The sequence below is a fragment of the Lissotriton helveticus genome, chromosome 7 (assembly GCF_964261635.1).
Source record: "Lissotriton helveticus chromosome 7, aLisHel1.1, whole genome shotgun sequence".
Lineage (NCBI taxonomy): Eukaryota > Metazoa > Chordata > Amphibia > Caudata > Salamandridae > Lissotriton > Lissotriton helveticus.
This window is the reverse complement of record NC_136068.1, coordinates 1,524,341,762-1,524,358,580: the sequence shown is the minus strand read 5'-3', so window position 1 is coordinate 1,524,358,580 and position 16,819 is coordinate 1,524,341,762. Positions and strand designations below refer to the sequence as shown.

Below are 16,819 nucleotides of genomic sequence, written 5' to 3'. Positions count from 1 at the left end.
CGTTTCACATAATTTAAACCTGCTTAGTGCCATAGCTAACAGTGGTTTCAGCTTAGGTTAAATTAGTGATTTTAGGCGTTCTCCCTGACATGGGTTGTGATTATTCCTTGAGGTGGGCAGCACACAATCAGGGAATACTCATACACAGTTAGTGCAAATAAAAAAGACTATTCCCTCTTTGCACTTTTACTAATAGAATATTGTACATTTTTGGGGTGATTCACGAAGACAGGTAAAAGTACCCAATTCGTCTCTATGCATATGTTCATATTGTAAGCCTGCACCTATAGTGCACACGAGTGAGTGATGGTGTGGGTATGACTTTATGTGTACTTTGCCAGGTCTGATGGCTCATTGGAAGAATGGATCTATTACAAAGATCTGTTCTTGACCTCTTAGTTATAGGTTTGAGGATCCAGTCAGCCTTTCATCATTCCAAGGTCAAAAAAATGAACATTAAGTAACCTTAGAATAAACATCTGTAACCAAGAAGCCACTTGACCTGAACGTTCTGTCTACAAACACATTTGCGCCTGTATGTGCATGTTTGTTGCTTTTTCTGATCCTAAATATCTGTGCATAAGTATTGTGCCTGGGTTTTGTGTACTAAGTCGTATAGCTACCTATTTTTTACAGTATTTTTCTAAAGTTTTATGATGTTTTGTAAGTGGTGAAACAGGGGAAATGCTGGGCAAGCCTTGCTGATTTAAAAACTGCTAAATCATTTTTAGGTCTCTCCTACACAGTGCATGCGCTATGCTGCCACATGTATTGCTTACTATTCAGTGGGCTTACAATCCGCCTACAGCATACCTTTAGTTGTAACTCTTTTTTGCAATCTTTCAATTGCTTAGGTCCCGTAGACTTCTGTTCCTTTCTTGTGTTAGCTCCTCCCTTGTACATGTTATTTTTGAAACACACTTTTGTTTTACAAGCATTTTTTTATTATTCATGGACGTGCAATGTGCTTCCCTACTGTTAACACAGGCATACTGTTTCTTAGTTATGTTACTTTCACTCTATCTGCTGCCTTTATTGACACTTCACTTATGCCCACAACTGTCCTATTCTTCGCTACTCAATTTTACCCTGCTGCAGTCTATGCCACTCAACTCCACTCTACGCCACTCTACACCACACCACTCCAATCTACCCTCCGCCATTCAACTCTATTCCACTCCACTCTGTGCCACTCTACTCTACCCGCTCCACTTTTCTCTATACGATTCCACTCTACTCTACTCTACTCTATGCCACTCCAGGTCACTCTACACCACTCCACTCTACTCTGTGCCACTCCACTCCATGCCACTCCACACCATTCCACTCTACGCCACTCTACTCCACTCTCCGTCATTCCACTCCAAACCACACCTCTCCAAGCCACTCTACGCCACTCCACTATACACCACTCCACTTCGCACAGGACCACTCTACGGCACTCAACTCTATTTTACACCACTCTACTTTACACCACTTCATTTCATGTCATGCCACAGCATTCCATGCCTCTTTACACTATTCTGCACCACTGCACTCCACGTACCTCTACACCACTCCACTCTATGCCACTTCACTCCACGCCACTCCTCCATATGCCACTTCACACCACTCTATGCCATTCAACTGTATGCTGCTCTACGCAACTCCACCCCACTCTATGCCTCCACTCTAAACCAGTTTACTCCAAGCCTCTCTACTCTATGCCATTCCACTCCAGGCTATGGCACTCTACGCCACTTTACTCCTCTCCACTCTACTTTGTGCCACTCCACGTCATTCCAGTCCAGTCTACACCCTTCCACTCTATGCCAGTCCACCATATGCCACTCTGCTCTATGCCACTCTACTACACTCCACACAATGCCACTCTACGCCCACTCTACTCTACACCATGCTACACCACTCTATGCCACTCCATTCCACTGTACGCCACTCTAGGCGTCTCTAATTCACTCCATGCCACTCCTTGCTAAAACACTTTACACTACTCCACGCAGCTCTACTCTACACCACTCTGCCCCAATCTACACCACTTAATTCCGACCTCGCCACTCCACGCCACTTTATGACAACATATGCCACTCTACTCTATGTCACTCTACTCTATGCCACTCCACTCTACTCTACACCACTCCATGCCACTCTATTCTTTGCCACTCTGCTCCGTTGTACTCCACGCCTCTCTATCCCACTCAATGCCACTCTACTTTATGCCACTCTACGGCACCACACGCTATGCCACTCTACTCTATAAGAACCTACCCAACACCTGTCTACTCTACGCCACTTTACTCTGTTCCTCTTCACTGCACGACACTCCATTCCACTCTAGTCTACGCCACTCCATTCTACCCTACTATGCTCTATGCCGTCTTACTCCAGGCCACCCACTCCAGACTATGCTACACTATGCCACTCCACTCTACACCCCTCCACACCACTTCACTGTATGTCACTCCACTCTACACCCCTCCACGCTAGTTCACTCTTCCCCACTCCACTCTACGCCACTTTACACAATGGTGCTCTAAAGCACTCTATGCCACTCCATTCTAGGCCACTCTACTACACTCTACACCACTCTATTCTAAACCACTGTTCTCTACGCCACTCTACACCACTCCACCCCATGCCACTGCACTTTACTCTACACCCCTGTACACCACTCTACCCTTCTCGACTCCACTTAACTCAGCATCACTCTATGCCACACTACTCTACTCTTCGCCACTTCACAACACTCTACACCACTCTACTCTACACCATTCCACTCTACTGTATTCCACTTCAACCCAATCTATGTCACTCTAACCAAAGCCACTTTTACTCAACTCCACTCTACTCAACTCCACTCCACTCTGTACCACTCTACTCTATGCCACTGTACTGTACCCCACTCTACATCACTTTACTCCACTATACTGTGCCACTCTACCCCACTTCACTTTACTCCCCTCTGCTCTACTCTACACTACTTGACTCAATTCTCCACCACTCCACTCTACAACAAGCATTTACAATGCAATGGTCTCGGCATTATTAAAGGTAGAGCTATTGGCATTGCTCATGACATTATTTTTTTTTTTTAAATCATAAATAAATGGCATTGTCATTTACATTGCCAATAGCTTAATCGTTAAATAAATGGCATTGTCATTTACAATGCCAATAGCTTCATCGCTCGCAAATGCATGACCTATTGCATTTACACCCACACAGAGCCACACACAAACACACATACAGGGCCACCCACACAGTCATTCACATAGAGCCACCCACACACACAGAGCCACCTACACAGAGCCACCCTCACACAGACAGAGCCATACACACAGAGCCACACACACACACACACACACAGACAGAGCCACACATTGAGCCACACACAGACCCCTAGTGACAGTACATAATTCTGAGCCCCCCCCCGACACAAAATAGGTTATTATCTGCTCATTTCAACCTCCCAAATTCCATGTTCTGGAGTCACTGGACCAAACATCGCCCTTGGAGAAAGCTAAAAGCGCTTGGTTTTGCTCATGACCTGCCTGACAAACAAACCAGTTTGTCTCTTTTCTTCTGTACTAATGTTTTAACTCCGCTTCAACACACAGAGTTGTTCTATAAAGTTATCTCCGATGCACTAAAGAAATGAAATCTATCTTAAATAGGTCTAGTTGTTTTCCTAAAAACAAAGTTATCTTACAAATCCCTGTAATTAGAGGGTATCAGGAACTTTATTGCTTTTAAAATGTGTGTCTGCGAACTACGTAAAATATGGACAAGTATGCAGTATAATCTCACTTTTATTCGGGAAGAAGAGGACGTTTGTGAATGTAACTCCGGGCACCCTTAGCAGCAACACTCCATGACAGCCCCCCACCCACACACCCCCGCCTCCCCCCCTTCGCAAAATGTAATGCCCGTGAAAAGGGCAGGTGAACGCAGAGTGTCATATGGAATATAGTCCTGAGAGCACGATTAAAAATGGAATCTAAATATAGTGTATGGTATAAACTATGCACCAAAAAGTGTGATGATATAAGATGAACGGGGGCGTGACATATAATATGCAATGCACTGTGCGCAATGACAGATTCATTAGAGAGCGCGATGTAATGCAGGAACTAGCGTGTGCTGTGCAATATGCACCTTGCATTGCAATATGCAGAAGGTAGTGTTGTGTAACCTAACTAGTCTCTAAAGTTGTAATATAAAATATGTGCTGGGGTGTGTAACGTTGCATATGCACTATTTACAGTAATACACCACACGCGCTGGGAATGTGACAAAGATATGGATCATAGATTTGAATATCTATGGCAAAGCGCCGTGCGTTATAACATAGGCATCGAGGCACTCAACACCTGTGTGTACTGCATATTGTGGAAGGCACGCTAGATGGGGCAATACGACCCATGCGATGGCAAGTGTGTCATGACATATTCACGGGTGGTGTTACAGTGCACATGGGCTTCGCACTAGCTGGTTGCATACAACACAGCGGTGTGTGGCACAGGGCGGGTACTGGTGGGTGTACCACAGCATTGGGCTCAGCCAGAGCGCGCTGTGGCTCTCAAGCGAGGCTCGTCTCCTTTCCAGAGTAAAATAAACAGTATTACACATCCGGCGGTGCTTTATTTGTTTTATTAACCATGAGGTGTGTGTGGGTGGGGGGTGAGGGGGTTCTTGTATAGTTTTGGTAGAATCCCGCGTGAATGGCTTGTTGTGCGTGTGTATTGAATGTGCCCGTTAACAGTTTGTATAAATAAACAACAAGGGTGTGTATTTGTGGGTACAGGAAGGGGGGGGGAGGACTAAGCGCTGTAGGGTCGTCATACACGTCAGAGCTTAATAGCGGTGTAATACATTCCACGTGGATTTATTGTATGCACGTCACTTTTTCCCGTATTACAAGTGACGCACCAGGGGCACAAGGGGCTTATTGGGCTTGTAAATAAGCCCCCAAGTGTAGCCGATGTTATGTACGTTTACACATATATATCAATTAAAGGTACCCAGGAGTAGCTGTTTCTACCGCCTACTGGCCCTTCTCTGTCCTTGAGACTGGCCTGAGGAATCATGAAGACAAAGTCAGGCACAAAACGTTTTGCCAAAGCCCTGTTTACTTGCTGTGGTTCAACTCCTTGTCCTACCCTCAGTAGCACGCAGGAGGCTGCTGAGGGGCTGGGGGTTGACAGAGATCATGACCCTGCGATGTAATCGCCGTGTGCGTGATATTACTTCCGTTACTCCTCACTGAATCAAGACATCCTCGAGTTTACGATGTTTTAGTCCATTCTTAAGATATTTGAAAATGGTGTCTTGGCGCTTTGCAAGACACCTCAAATAACCATTCATTGCACAATCCCCGACAATATGTTGTACTATATACATACGAAATACGTTTGAAATGCATAACCTGGCGCTTCCTGCCCACCTGCCAAGCTGCAGGTGACATGCCCGCGTGTCAGAGGTGATCTGTCACCTGGTCCCATCGGATGTTATGACCTAAAAAAAGGGACATGGGCAGCAGATTCCTTTTCCAGAAAGACAATATCTTCGCGCGGATCAATAGCGGTTTATTTGAACCCTCGGCACGTGCGCTGTCGGCTTTTCCCGCCGCCTCGCTTAATCCAAAGCGTGAAGAATTATCCACCAGAGCGTCCCCTGCACCCCACAGGCAAACACCGGGGCCTGGAACATTCGGGGGGGCGGCCTAGCATCACTCGGGGGACCTGAGCGCTGTCGAGGTCAATATATATATTCGTATGCCTTTTTATAAACGTAGAAAAAGACACGACCCCCATAAAGTAGTTTGCCGTTTATCACAGGATTATCGACGTTTATGAGTCAAATTTCCGCCGCTTCTTTGATTGAGTGCGGAGGTTTGCTCCGGCCCTAACACGTCATCCATCATATCCAAGCGCCTAACCTTGCAGTAAATGAACGGCGAGGCTGCTGTTTGTGCTGCTGAGTTTTAAGGTGGCGCACACCGCCACGTCTTCGCCGCTCAGATTGCGCAGGCTGTAAAATGTAAGCGGGTTGAAGCACCATTTTTGCGACCTGATACGATATCTACATTCCACACTCCAGCCGTGCCACCAGCAGCCATTCTTCCTAGAAGGATCCCGCTCTCACCTTGGCTTGCAGCAGCAGGATTTCCAGCGCAGAGTCTGTGGGACTCCGATCTGGCAGAGGTACGATTACGAATGCGGGAGGGAGGGGTGGGGGCCGGGGAGCGGCAGAGCACGACGGAGGAGAGCTGCAGCAGAGGGAGGGGGGGAGGCGAGAGCGCGACGGAGGAGGGCAGAGGGAAGGGGGGAGGCGAGCGGAGCCGAAAACACCACCACGTTTCTCCGAGGCAAGGAGAAAATGCCTCGGAGAAACGCACGGCCATTTTCGGATTCGGGGCGTGTTTTGCTGTTTTGAGTGACAGACAACGTCACTGTCTAAAGAACAGCAAAACTTACGCCCCCAAATCCGAAAAAGACGGAGCCTATTCGGAGGGACGGCTCTCTCCTCCAATGGCTGGCCTCCGTTTAGGAAGCCAGCCAATGGAGGGAGAGCCAAAAAGAGGGAGGGATAAAGCAGCCCTCTTACTGACAATAAATCTCGGACTGCCGGTCTGCCTTTGGCAGACTGGATATTACCTCGACCAAAAAATACACTCCACTCTACGCTACTCTACACAACCCCACTCTACTAAATGCAATTCTACTCCACTCTACTCTATACGCCTCTACGCTGCTCCGCTCCACTCCACTCAAGCCTCTCCATTCCACGCTATGCCACTACACTCTACTCTGCACCACTCTCCTCTACACAACGAAACTAGCTTTTAGCCATGCTGCTGTACAACATGCCTACAAGGTATTGGCAAAGCCAGTAGCCCAGAGGGGTAACATTAGCCCCCAAAGTGCAGACGGCCTCTGAAATTCATGGGGCCCCCTCCAGCACTGTGCACGGGCGGCGGGACCCTGGACTGAGAGATTCTGACTAGGTCCAGAGCTTGGGGAGGGGAGGCACTGCAAGTACTTTGAAGGGAGGCCGCCTCATGTTTTGTTACGCCACTGCAGTAGCTCTCACATGCGTGAGACCTATTGGCTTTGCAAATGCTTGTTAAAAATGGAGAACTCTCTGTAAGAGACGTTTTTTAGAAGCTGATCACAACTCCTAAACATGCAGCATAGCGGAGCTGAGTCCGTGTCCGCTGGGAGGTGGCGAGGTGGCGAGCCTCACCCTGCTGTGGTCAACGCAAAGACCGGAAAATTACAGGCCAAGGAACATGACTCAGAAAGGGCAGAGACCACCATCTGGAGGAGCCCCGCTGCCTGCTGGGAGAGAGAGGGTTGCAGATTTGGCAGTTATGGAAAGCTGATGAAAGGGTTTGCTTGTGTTCTGTAAACTTACTCTGAAGCAGACACAACACAACCACATACACTAAGCACAGAACCGCACCAGATATAACACGAATCTGACAAGAACACCATATTCAAACGTTTCTGTAACAAGACCTTCACGAGGGATCTAATCACAACAAAATACGAAAATGTGCCCTCCCAGCCTTTCTCAAGGCCGGACTGGGGACGCAGCCCTATGAAAAGTGTTCAAACTCGCTCTGCTGCCTTCCTCTCTTCTTTCTGTCTCTCTCTGTCCATTTTCTCTCCTCCCTCTCCTCTATCACTCTTCTTTCTTCTTTCTCTCTCTAGCTCCCTCTCTGGAAGCTTCTCTGTGCATACTGCAATTAACATGGGGGGCGTGGGGGGGGGGGGAAGGCGGGAGGGGGAGTGGTTTAAAGAGTCAGTAAGCAGTAGAGGACATGGGTTTGAAAATCATCCTACAATGTCTCCAAATGCCCGCCTTCCACAAGGGCGTAGCTTGATTAGTGAGATTAGGGGAGGCGAGCTTCAGTTTTCCCAACAATCACTCTGGCACATGTTAAAATGCATTTCTACACCAAGAGGGGCTTAAAAGGGAATGGAAAGGGAGAGGAATGTGGCTTGATAGGGGCACTAAGTGAGAGAACACAAATTATTCTGTGAAATTACCAACATTTTTAAATCAATCCAAACAGAGAGAGGTAAATATTATGTGTAAAAATTCCTGGTGAAATCGGACAGACGCCCCACATAACCAACCGAAAGCACCTGCACCCAACCATTTATCACAATATACATTTATTAGGGGTGTGTGACAGCCCAAACGCCCCGTCCCCCCGAAGCTATGCCCTGGCCTTTCAATATACCCCACTTCCCCATGAGAAATGCCCAATGGAATAAAAGACCAGTCTGTAAAGCCAGCGCTTTATAATCCTCTTGATGTACCTTCTAATGCAACGTTCCCCTGGTTTTGTGCTCTGATACCTCCGGGTCTAGATAGCGCTAAATAACCTTCGCAAATCAAATAAACGTAATACTGGTTTTTCCTGATCGCGGAGACCTGAGCAACATGGCTGATGACCGGTGGAGCTGCTTGACAGCTAATGAGGAGATTAGCCCTGGTTTCCCCCTTGACCGTCACCTACCCAGCCGGACATTGGGCATTGTTCCTCCTCGTCTCCCCGCTATTACTTCTTCCTCCCCTCCATCCTTCGAATTATTGTAACATTGTTTATGTGTACTGTACCCTACTATGCTCTTGTATCTGATAGAACCTGTAATGCAACAATTCTAAATGTAAAGAGCTCTGATACTCTCTTGGGTCAAGTTCGCGCTATATAAAACTTTATAAATAAATAAATATTTATACATTTGTGGAATTCACAAACCTGTACCTGGTTAGGCCTGGAAACTAGAGACAGTTGCAGGTTTTCAGGAATATTTCATGGAAACATTTGCACATTTGTACTTGTAAATATGCAGAAGCTTTTTCAAATATGCAATCCTAAAAACTGCTATGTGCAATCGTGTGCAAGGGCACATAACCTGTATTTCCTTTTTTTCTCAACAAAGAAAACATGTTTATCAGTGTAATAACACCGGGCCAGATGTAGGAACCCTAATACCGGACGGGAATTTCGGCCTTTACCGACCGGTATTAGGCATTTGGGATGTAGGTGGCTACATTTCAGATTCGGTAATTTACCAAATCGGTATTTAAGAATTCGGTAAATTACCAAATTCTTAAATACCGATTCGGTAAATTACCGAATCTGAAATGTAGGAAGCACTGAAGTGAGTGCTTTTCACCTGTAAGGATTCGTTATTTACCACCAACTAAACCGTTAAAAAAGCAATTTTTTGCTTTTTATTCAGTGCCATGTGGCAGACATACATGCCCTTAGAGCATGTATGTGTGCCACATGTGCACCCATGCACTATTCAGGGGTGCAACAGGGTGTCAATGTGACACCCTGCCACCCTTGAAAGGGTTCCCCCTATTACCGATTGGGTATTTACCGATTCGGTATTTACCGAATCAGTATTTACCGAATCGGTAATTCCCATTCATTCCTATGGGCCTCCAGGCCCATAGGAATGAATAGGAATTACTGAATCGGTATTTACCGATTCAGTAAATACCGAATCAGTAAATACCGATTCTTAATTACCAAATCTTACCGATTCTGTAATTTTTACCGAAAAATTATCTACATCCCATTTACCTATTCCTAAATACCGAATCGGTAAAATTCGGTATTTAAAAATAGGTAAATTGAGATTACCTACATCTGGCCCACCATTCTGTAGACACTTAGCAATGTTGGGAGTATTCCCTTCCTACTCCCAACCTGGAATTGGATTTATTGCAGGAGTCAAGCCTCTTATCATTTTCAGGGTGGGAATGGATTGGTCAGATGTTCCCAAGCTTTTCAAGGCACACCCCTCACTCCCACCTCACTTTGCACACTCTGGGGTGGAGGAATTTCTGCTCCCCCAGGCTATGCGGTAGTGAGGTTTTATTAGGCATAAGTAAATGGGTTTGAGAGTACAAGGTCACTTTTTATGAATATTTTGCACATGTAAATCAGGCCTTTTCAGAGTGTAAGTGAGACTTACATGTGCAGATGGCTTTAAGAATCTGGCCCATTGTGTTCTTTAGTTATCACAACAGGGAGGAAGGCAGATGTGAATCTATGTAGCTTGTTTTCATTCAATCACTATTTCTTTCAACCCTGTTTGCACCATGGACACCTAAGAATGCTTGTCAAGTCCAGCATCACCCATTCCTTGTTTCCTAGAACATTTACAAAGAAGTAACAAGCATTTGCAATGCAATAGGTCTTGCATTTACACAAGTTTAAGCTAGTGGCGTTGTAAATGCCAATGGCTTCTATTTATGTTTTAAAAACTAAATCATAAAAAAGGGCATTGTCAGTTACAATGCCAATAGCTTAAACTTACGTAAATGCGAGACCTATTGCATTACAAATGCTTGTTGGGCTTGTTGCGCCCAAATCCGCACCTCGTGGTCCTCAAGCATGACATAGAAACACTCCCCACACAGGATCAAAAAAAAGACACTACCCTGCTAACCGCACGCCCTACACAGTGTAGTATGGTACTCGTGTAGGCAAGCGCTTCAGGTCCCCCACACAAGGGTAAATCGTGCTTATAAATGCTGCTGCATGATACGCCTTAGCACACAGTGCAGAAGGTGATATTTGAAAGGAGACAGCCCGTCTCCCTCAGGTCGCCGGTGCCAGTCTACACGTGGACCCCCAGCCTCACGACTCCCATGAGGGATGTTAAAGTAAAGCAAAGAAAAGTGAAAGCATCCCTTTTTAATAAAGAAAAAAGTGGAAAATTGCTTGTTTTTAAATAAATGAAAAATACCATAATTGGCTCATGTTGAACACGTGTATTCTCTGCGACAGCTTTGAATGCTTTGCTTTGAGGCGCTTTGCTACCAGTGTGATAGTCAGCGGGTCCACTCCCTGTACACCCGGCCCGTGGACACATGCAACGTAAAAGCAAGCTCCAGGGACCTTCAAAAGAGGCCCATGACATGCGCAAGTTTCAGGGAAAAGAAAGCCAAACCTAAACCAGCCCACACAACAACACAAACATGTTACGATAACAATTATCTCTGCACATCAATAAGCCTTCAGCTCTTTCGGAACACCAATTTGTTTGTAAATACATTGCCTTAAAAAAAATCCTAAACCAAAAATGCAAGTAATAGAAGGTTCCGAAATTAGGTAAAACATCTCATTTTAGGGTGTGGCATGAGAGGGTTATTTATTTAATTTGCTCAGTTCGAGTTAATGTGAATTTGGCACTCTGTACTCAACAATCAACTTTGACTTTCGGACATTCAGTAGAAGCTCTAGTTCTTTGTTTGAACTCTATGGCTGGTGTTTGGCTAGACAGTCCCACATGTACAGCGTCTTACTGCCTGTTGATTTTTTTTTTTGTATGAGCGCGATCTGAAGCGAGCTCGCCCCAAGCACGTAGGTAACGTTTGTCCGAATATTTGCATTTCACGAGCGGACTGAGGCCTGAAGCACGTTCAGCTGCATGTAGCATACCCCCCACAAAAGCTGACTGAGAGTTTGCATGCTTTTGGACAGTTGCCCGTCGTCGGGAATTAAAGCAGGCATCGATCTCTTGTCTTTATGGGGCCATGTGTTTCTAATTAGCATGGAGGTGCGCACTGCCCCGACCTCTCAAAGGAAAAAAATCTTGACCAAACAAAGATTTTTTTCCTTTGAGAGGTTCGGGAGCAGTGCGCTCCTCCACGCTAATTAGAAACACATGGCCCCAATAAGATAAAAAAGTGCTTTGTGACAGACGCAAAGCAGTCGAGCCAGTCTGGATGGGCCGGACCAAAAATTGAAAAAGGGGGGCAACCAAAATACCCCCTTTCCAAAGGCAGGCCACCGTTTAGCATAAACGGTGACTCAAGCCAATGGAAATGAGGGGTGGAGCTTCGAGTCCCTTTCCGAAAACCCCTCATCCACAAAATCTCTCGCCGAGCGAGCAGCGCTTTGCTCTGCAATGCAAGGCGAGACCTAAAAAGGAGTAAAGACAACTACATTGCCACTTACCATTGTCTGACACCGAAGAGCACAGCCAGGCCTCAGTGTTGTTGTCGTAAAGGCAGTCATACCAGAGATTCAGCGTTTCATCCTCCGATAAGACCCACCAAGACTGCAGACAGGAGACAAGAGAGTGCAGAAATATCTGAGTAAGGCAACCTTGAGGTGCTGCTAAAGTTCATCAACGTCAGCCCAAATGAATCTGAGGGCCAATCCATGTCTCCTTTCCCACACAACCCCTAATCTCAACCAGTAGCTTACACCAAGGAAACAGGAGTTCACATCAGCCCACCAGGAGCCCATCCTGGTCTTCACCCGGCCGCCAGTGCTTGATTTAGTGCACCAAGAGGCAAACCCAACCTTGGGAGTGTGTACATCCTATCACCTACCTCCAGCTGGCCAAGAAAGGACCTCTCATTTGAATGTCAACCCTAGCGCATCCATGGGAACATCCTCGTTCGCCCTTAACCATTCACATAAGAGTCATCACCTGGACGCTACCAAGCCGTCCAGGAGTCATAGCAACGCACCAGGAGAACCACAGATAACCTTAGGGGAGGGCTTACAATCTAAGGAGACCTTTACAACATCATGTCCCAGGGTGTCAGCTTCCCCATTGCAAGTCAGTCACCACCTCCTTTCAGAAGTCAGTAGATTTCAATGGTTTGCAATTGCAGTCACAAGCCACTGACACGTGACATTGCGAATCACAAATAGTAGAGGGGTGCCCTTTTCTACACCTCCTGATTGTGATTTGGAATGAGTCATTAAACCCTTTTTGCGATTCCAAAGGCTTTTCCGAATTGCATAACGGGTTTGTTAGGTGAAAAAAACACAATTTTCCTGTAGCAAGTATTTGATTTTTGTCAGAGCGCAGGGTTTGTGACAGCAAAATCTTTTTGCACATCAGGTCATAACGGCTGTCATGTCCCAAAATCCGATTTAAATTTTGAGCATCTTAAAAACACAGACAGCCTATATTCTAAGAACAACTGGAGAATCTTCCACGTTACCAATTCTCAGAGACGTAAAATAGCTGCCAATTAAAGCTAGGGTTAAGCTTAAAGACCTTCTCTGGCACAAAAGATACTTCCTGGAGAGTTAAGCCTAATATGTCTTTTTAATATATGTACTGAGAAATGCTTTGGGGGAGTTATTTAAATGAACAGTATTACCATAATCGAAATATTCTGCAATATTCCCTTTCTCTGCACAGAGAATTCGAATCCATTAATCTGTTGCAAAATCTTGGCTTTTTCATCCAAATCTAAACCTATAAAGAATCTTCTTTCTTATTTGTCTTTTCAGTTTATCCCAAAGGCAGGACATAGGGCACTGCTTAATGTGAAACAAATAAGAGCTAGGGCCCATGATATTTCTCAGGAGATCAGTTCACTTGCATCACCTGCAGTCTCTGGCAGCACAACCAGATGTCAGTACAAACACCATCTACTATTGATTAGACACTTAGAAATACCATTTGAGCTATAGCAGGTGATCCAAAGCTTGCATATAGGTTTGACAGTTCCCCACAAGTAAAAGAAAAGATAATACCAGAGCGCCTGCTGAAGCCGGTTGGGCACCTCAGGGCTGGCTTTAGCGCTCGTGGCGCCCGGTGCGACAATCTCTTTTGGCACCCCACGTCCCATGACCGCCTCCTCGGATTCTCTCACTACCACCTGCAAAACTGCCCCTCCTCTCTCCTACCATAAAATACTGCTAAACACAGAGCCCCTGCCCTGAGATCACAGCGCCCCATCCACAGGTCAGCGCCCAGTGCAGCTGCACCAGTTGCACTGCCCTAACGCCGGCCCTGGGGCACCTAGTATGCTGGGCCCACTGGTATTGTCTTTTAATTTTAATCATATATTAAATTGCTAAACACAATGTTCGTCTGTTCTTTAAAAATAGACTGACCACGCCACCACTTGGTGAACTGTCATAAATGCCCCTGTTCAGAAATAAGGGCCGGTCTTGAGCGCTGTCAGACACCCCACAAATTAAGCACTGACACTGGGGGATATCATCTCATTAAGTGGACAAGTGAGGTGTCTGACAGATAGGTCAGTGAGTAAATCTTCTGTAGCGTGCAGGTAATAGTTTACAATCCCAGCATGGCCATCTCAACTTTTCATAAATGAGGTTGATAAATTGAGTATATTATATAGGATAGTAAAACAGTGTCATTTTACAGCACTTAAAAGCTATGGTATTAAGCACTCTATAGAAAAACAAGTTATAATTATGTTGTCTTTTCCATTATGGCTCAGTGCTTTTAACCAAACCCACAGATCGCCTTGAGGGATTTTTGCCCATCCCGCATTCTGTGGTGTTTGTCCTCTTGCCTTGGGGTGTGCCCTTGTCCCATTCAAGCAGTGACCAAAGAATGACATCCCTCCTTTCTGGACCACGGGTGGCGTGAAGGGAACAAAGCCATGACAATGGCTAGAAAATATTGATAAAGTTCTTATCTTTTGGTCCCTGTAGCAGATTGTGGATGGCTCTCTTTGGCTAATTGATTGAAGATTTGGCTAGTGCAAGTGATAAAAGCCCCTGGTAGCCACTATTAAGATGCATATACGCTCTCTGGTGATGCATCACGCCTTATGGTTTACCAAAGATGTTTTCTGTTCAGCCACTGGCTTACCTTGTCTAGCGTCGCTACCAAAAGAAGCACCAGAATGATGATGTGAAGGGCCGTAACGCCAAAGAGGAGGAAACTCATTGTCCAATCAGCTGTGGGTAATGATCTACAGAAAAAATCACATAAGAGCAGATCCATCAGTTATATATATCGATGAAATCCATCACTGCAAGCCACTGTTTCAATAAGGTACAATCAAGTTTTAAAATATACTTGCAGTTAATTAATTAATGGCAAACCAGAAAAGTACTTGGCGATTGCATAGTATTAAAAATACATAATACTCTCATAAAATGATCATGAATATATTTCTAGTGCTAGGGTGAGTAATATGTAGAGTCCTTTTTAAAGTGTGCTATACATCTATAAGAATTGATCCATCACAATATTGTACGTCCAAACATATTCAGGGTGTAAAACATTTATTGCAAGACACATATTTTGGGTGTTATGGAATGCTCGCGGGCTGTTAGCAGCCTTTATATTTTACAGGCGTATGTTTTGAAGTAAGCCTTTAGTGTGTACAGATTAGTATGGCAAAGAGTGCTCGATATTTCTTTTGTCTGTTTTTTACCTAACTCCATCGATCCTCATTTTCATTAACCCTGGTCTTATTGATCCTCCTCGCAAACAGTTAGGGGGAGCTACATCCCAAAAATCTGTATGTGACTGTAAGACACTCTCTCTATCATGCTTTACAAGACACTGTGAGGAGGCACAGGGGATCCCAAAGCTGTTTTGATTTTCTTAAGGGACAGCTTTTGTTTTTTTGGCAAAACTGAAACATAATTCAATTTGATCCTGAAAATCTGTAAGTTTGAATATCTCTCTATGTTGTCTGAAACACCCTTCAATCTTGCCTTTTAAAGATGGCGGCTAGAATTTAGAAGACAGGCTGATGAGATAACAGTCCTATGGTTAGATCATGAACAGTTGTGTCCACTTGGCTCAAAAAACAGAAGTCATGATAAAATCAGCGGGATACATGTGTGTGCCGGGAAACAGACTGTGAGAAAGATATTACTTCTGTGGCATCTCTATTTACTTCCACTGTTGTTCAGAGAATAATTACTGGTTTTAGGTCTCAGCTAGCATGGCTGCGCACATGCGCAGCTCGCTCGGCGAGATTTTATGTTTTGAAGGAGCTTCAGTAAAGGGTTTTAAGCCCCGCCCCTCTTTTCCATTTGCTGGCGTCACCGTTTATGCCTGAACAGTGGCCAGCCATTGGAAAAGAGCTTTTTGTAATGTAAACTTTCGGCTTTTGCAGACGGCCCACTGGACAGGCTCGCCTGCTTTCCTCCCGTCGCAAAAGGTTTCTTATCTTTATGGGGCCATGTGTTTCAAACGCATGGCCCCATAAAGACAAGAAATCATCTGCAGCGAGGTCCTCTTTGTTACAGAGGTAGGTTGTCACTGAAGGTTTTTACTGTCAGAGTTTAGTCCTTCTTTGCTGACTGTTTACCCGCAGCGCCTCAATGATGAAACGTCACCAAAATGCACATGGCCCAACAGCGCTTCTTGGTGTGTAGAAACCGTAAAGCCATTTTGCTTTCCCTGAAAAATAAGGTACGGCCGTGAGGCAGTTTAACTAAGGCCTTGCGCAATTTTTGTAGCCGCCCCACTGCTGAAATTAAACTCCTCAGCTTTAAACCTGCTTCTGATTTTCAAGAAAGGCCAATCAACAACGTGTCATATTTGCAAAAAGATAACACAATGTGGACAGACATCTCCGACTCAAGATGTATTCTGAATTACGGCTGCTATGGAAATCTGCACATGCAAAGTAAACATTGTATATTGCTAGTATGGACTTTGGGTTTTGAGTACTCTTGACACCCATCCCTTTGTGCAACGACTACTCCCTCCCAAGCTGCAGCTTCCTTCGCTCGCCTTAACCTCATTGATGACCCCCCACCTCCCTCCCGCTGCACTGAGCCTACGGATTCCTGTGGTCACACAGGAGATGTCGGGAGTGCAGAGGACCAGAGAAAGCCGCCAGGGGTGCCCAGGTTCAGGGATTTGGGGGGTACCATGGGTCCTACTGCAAGCAACAAAACGCCTCTCCCCTCGAACCCGGATCCCCACCTCCAAGGTCAGGCGCTCCCAGGGAGATGGGGCACCCTCGAAGTATGCAATGTGTGCGTGTTTCTAGGCTCCTTTCAGTAGCTTTCAACTCGTCTTAGCCGGAGTTC

The 16,819-nt window shown here is 45.6% G+C and overlaps 1 protein-coding gene across 1 annotated transcript in view; it reads right to left on the bottom strand.

The window, feature by feature from the left end:
- Positions 1-16,819, bottom strand: part of EMP3 (epithelial membrane protein 3 (MAM blood group)) — a 114,858-nt gene that overhangs the window by 10,019 nt on the left and 88,020 nt on the right. Inside the window, exons 2-3 of the mRNA XM_078654968.1 lie at positions 14,631-14,733; positions 11,993-12,095 (exon numbers count right to left, since the gene is read on the bottom strand). Of these exons, the coding sequence (XP_078511094.1) occupies positions 11,993-12,095; positions 14,631-14,708 (181 nt within the window). The 5' untranslated portion in view covers positions 14,709-14,733. The remainder of the gene's footprint in view (positions 1-11,992; positions 12,096-14,630; positions 14,734-16,819) is intronic.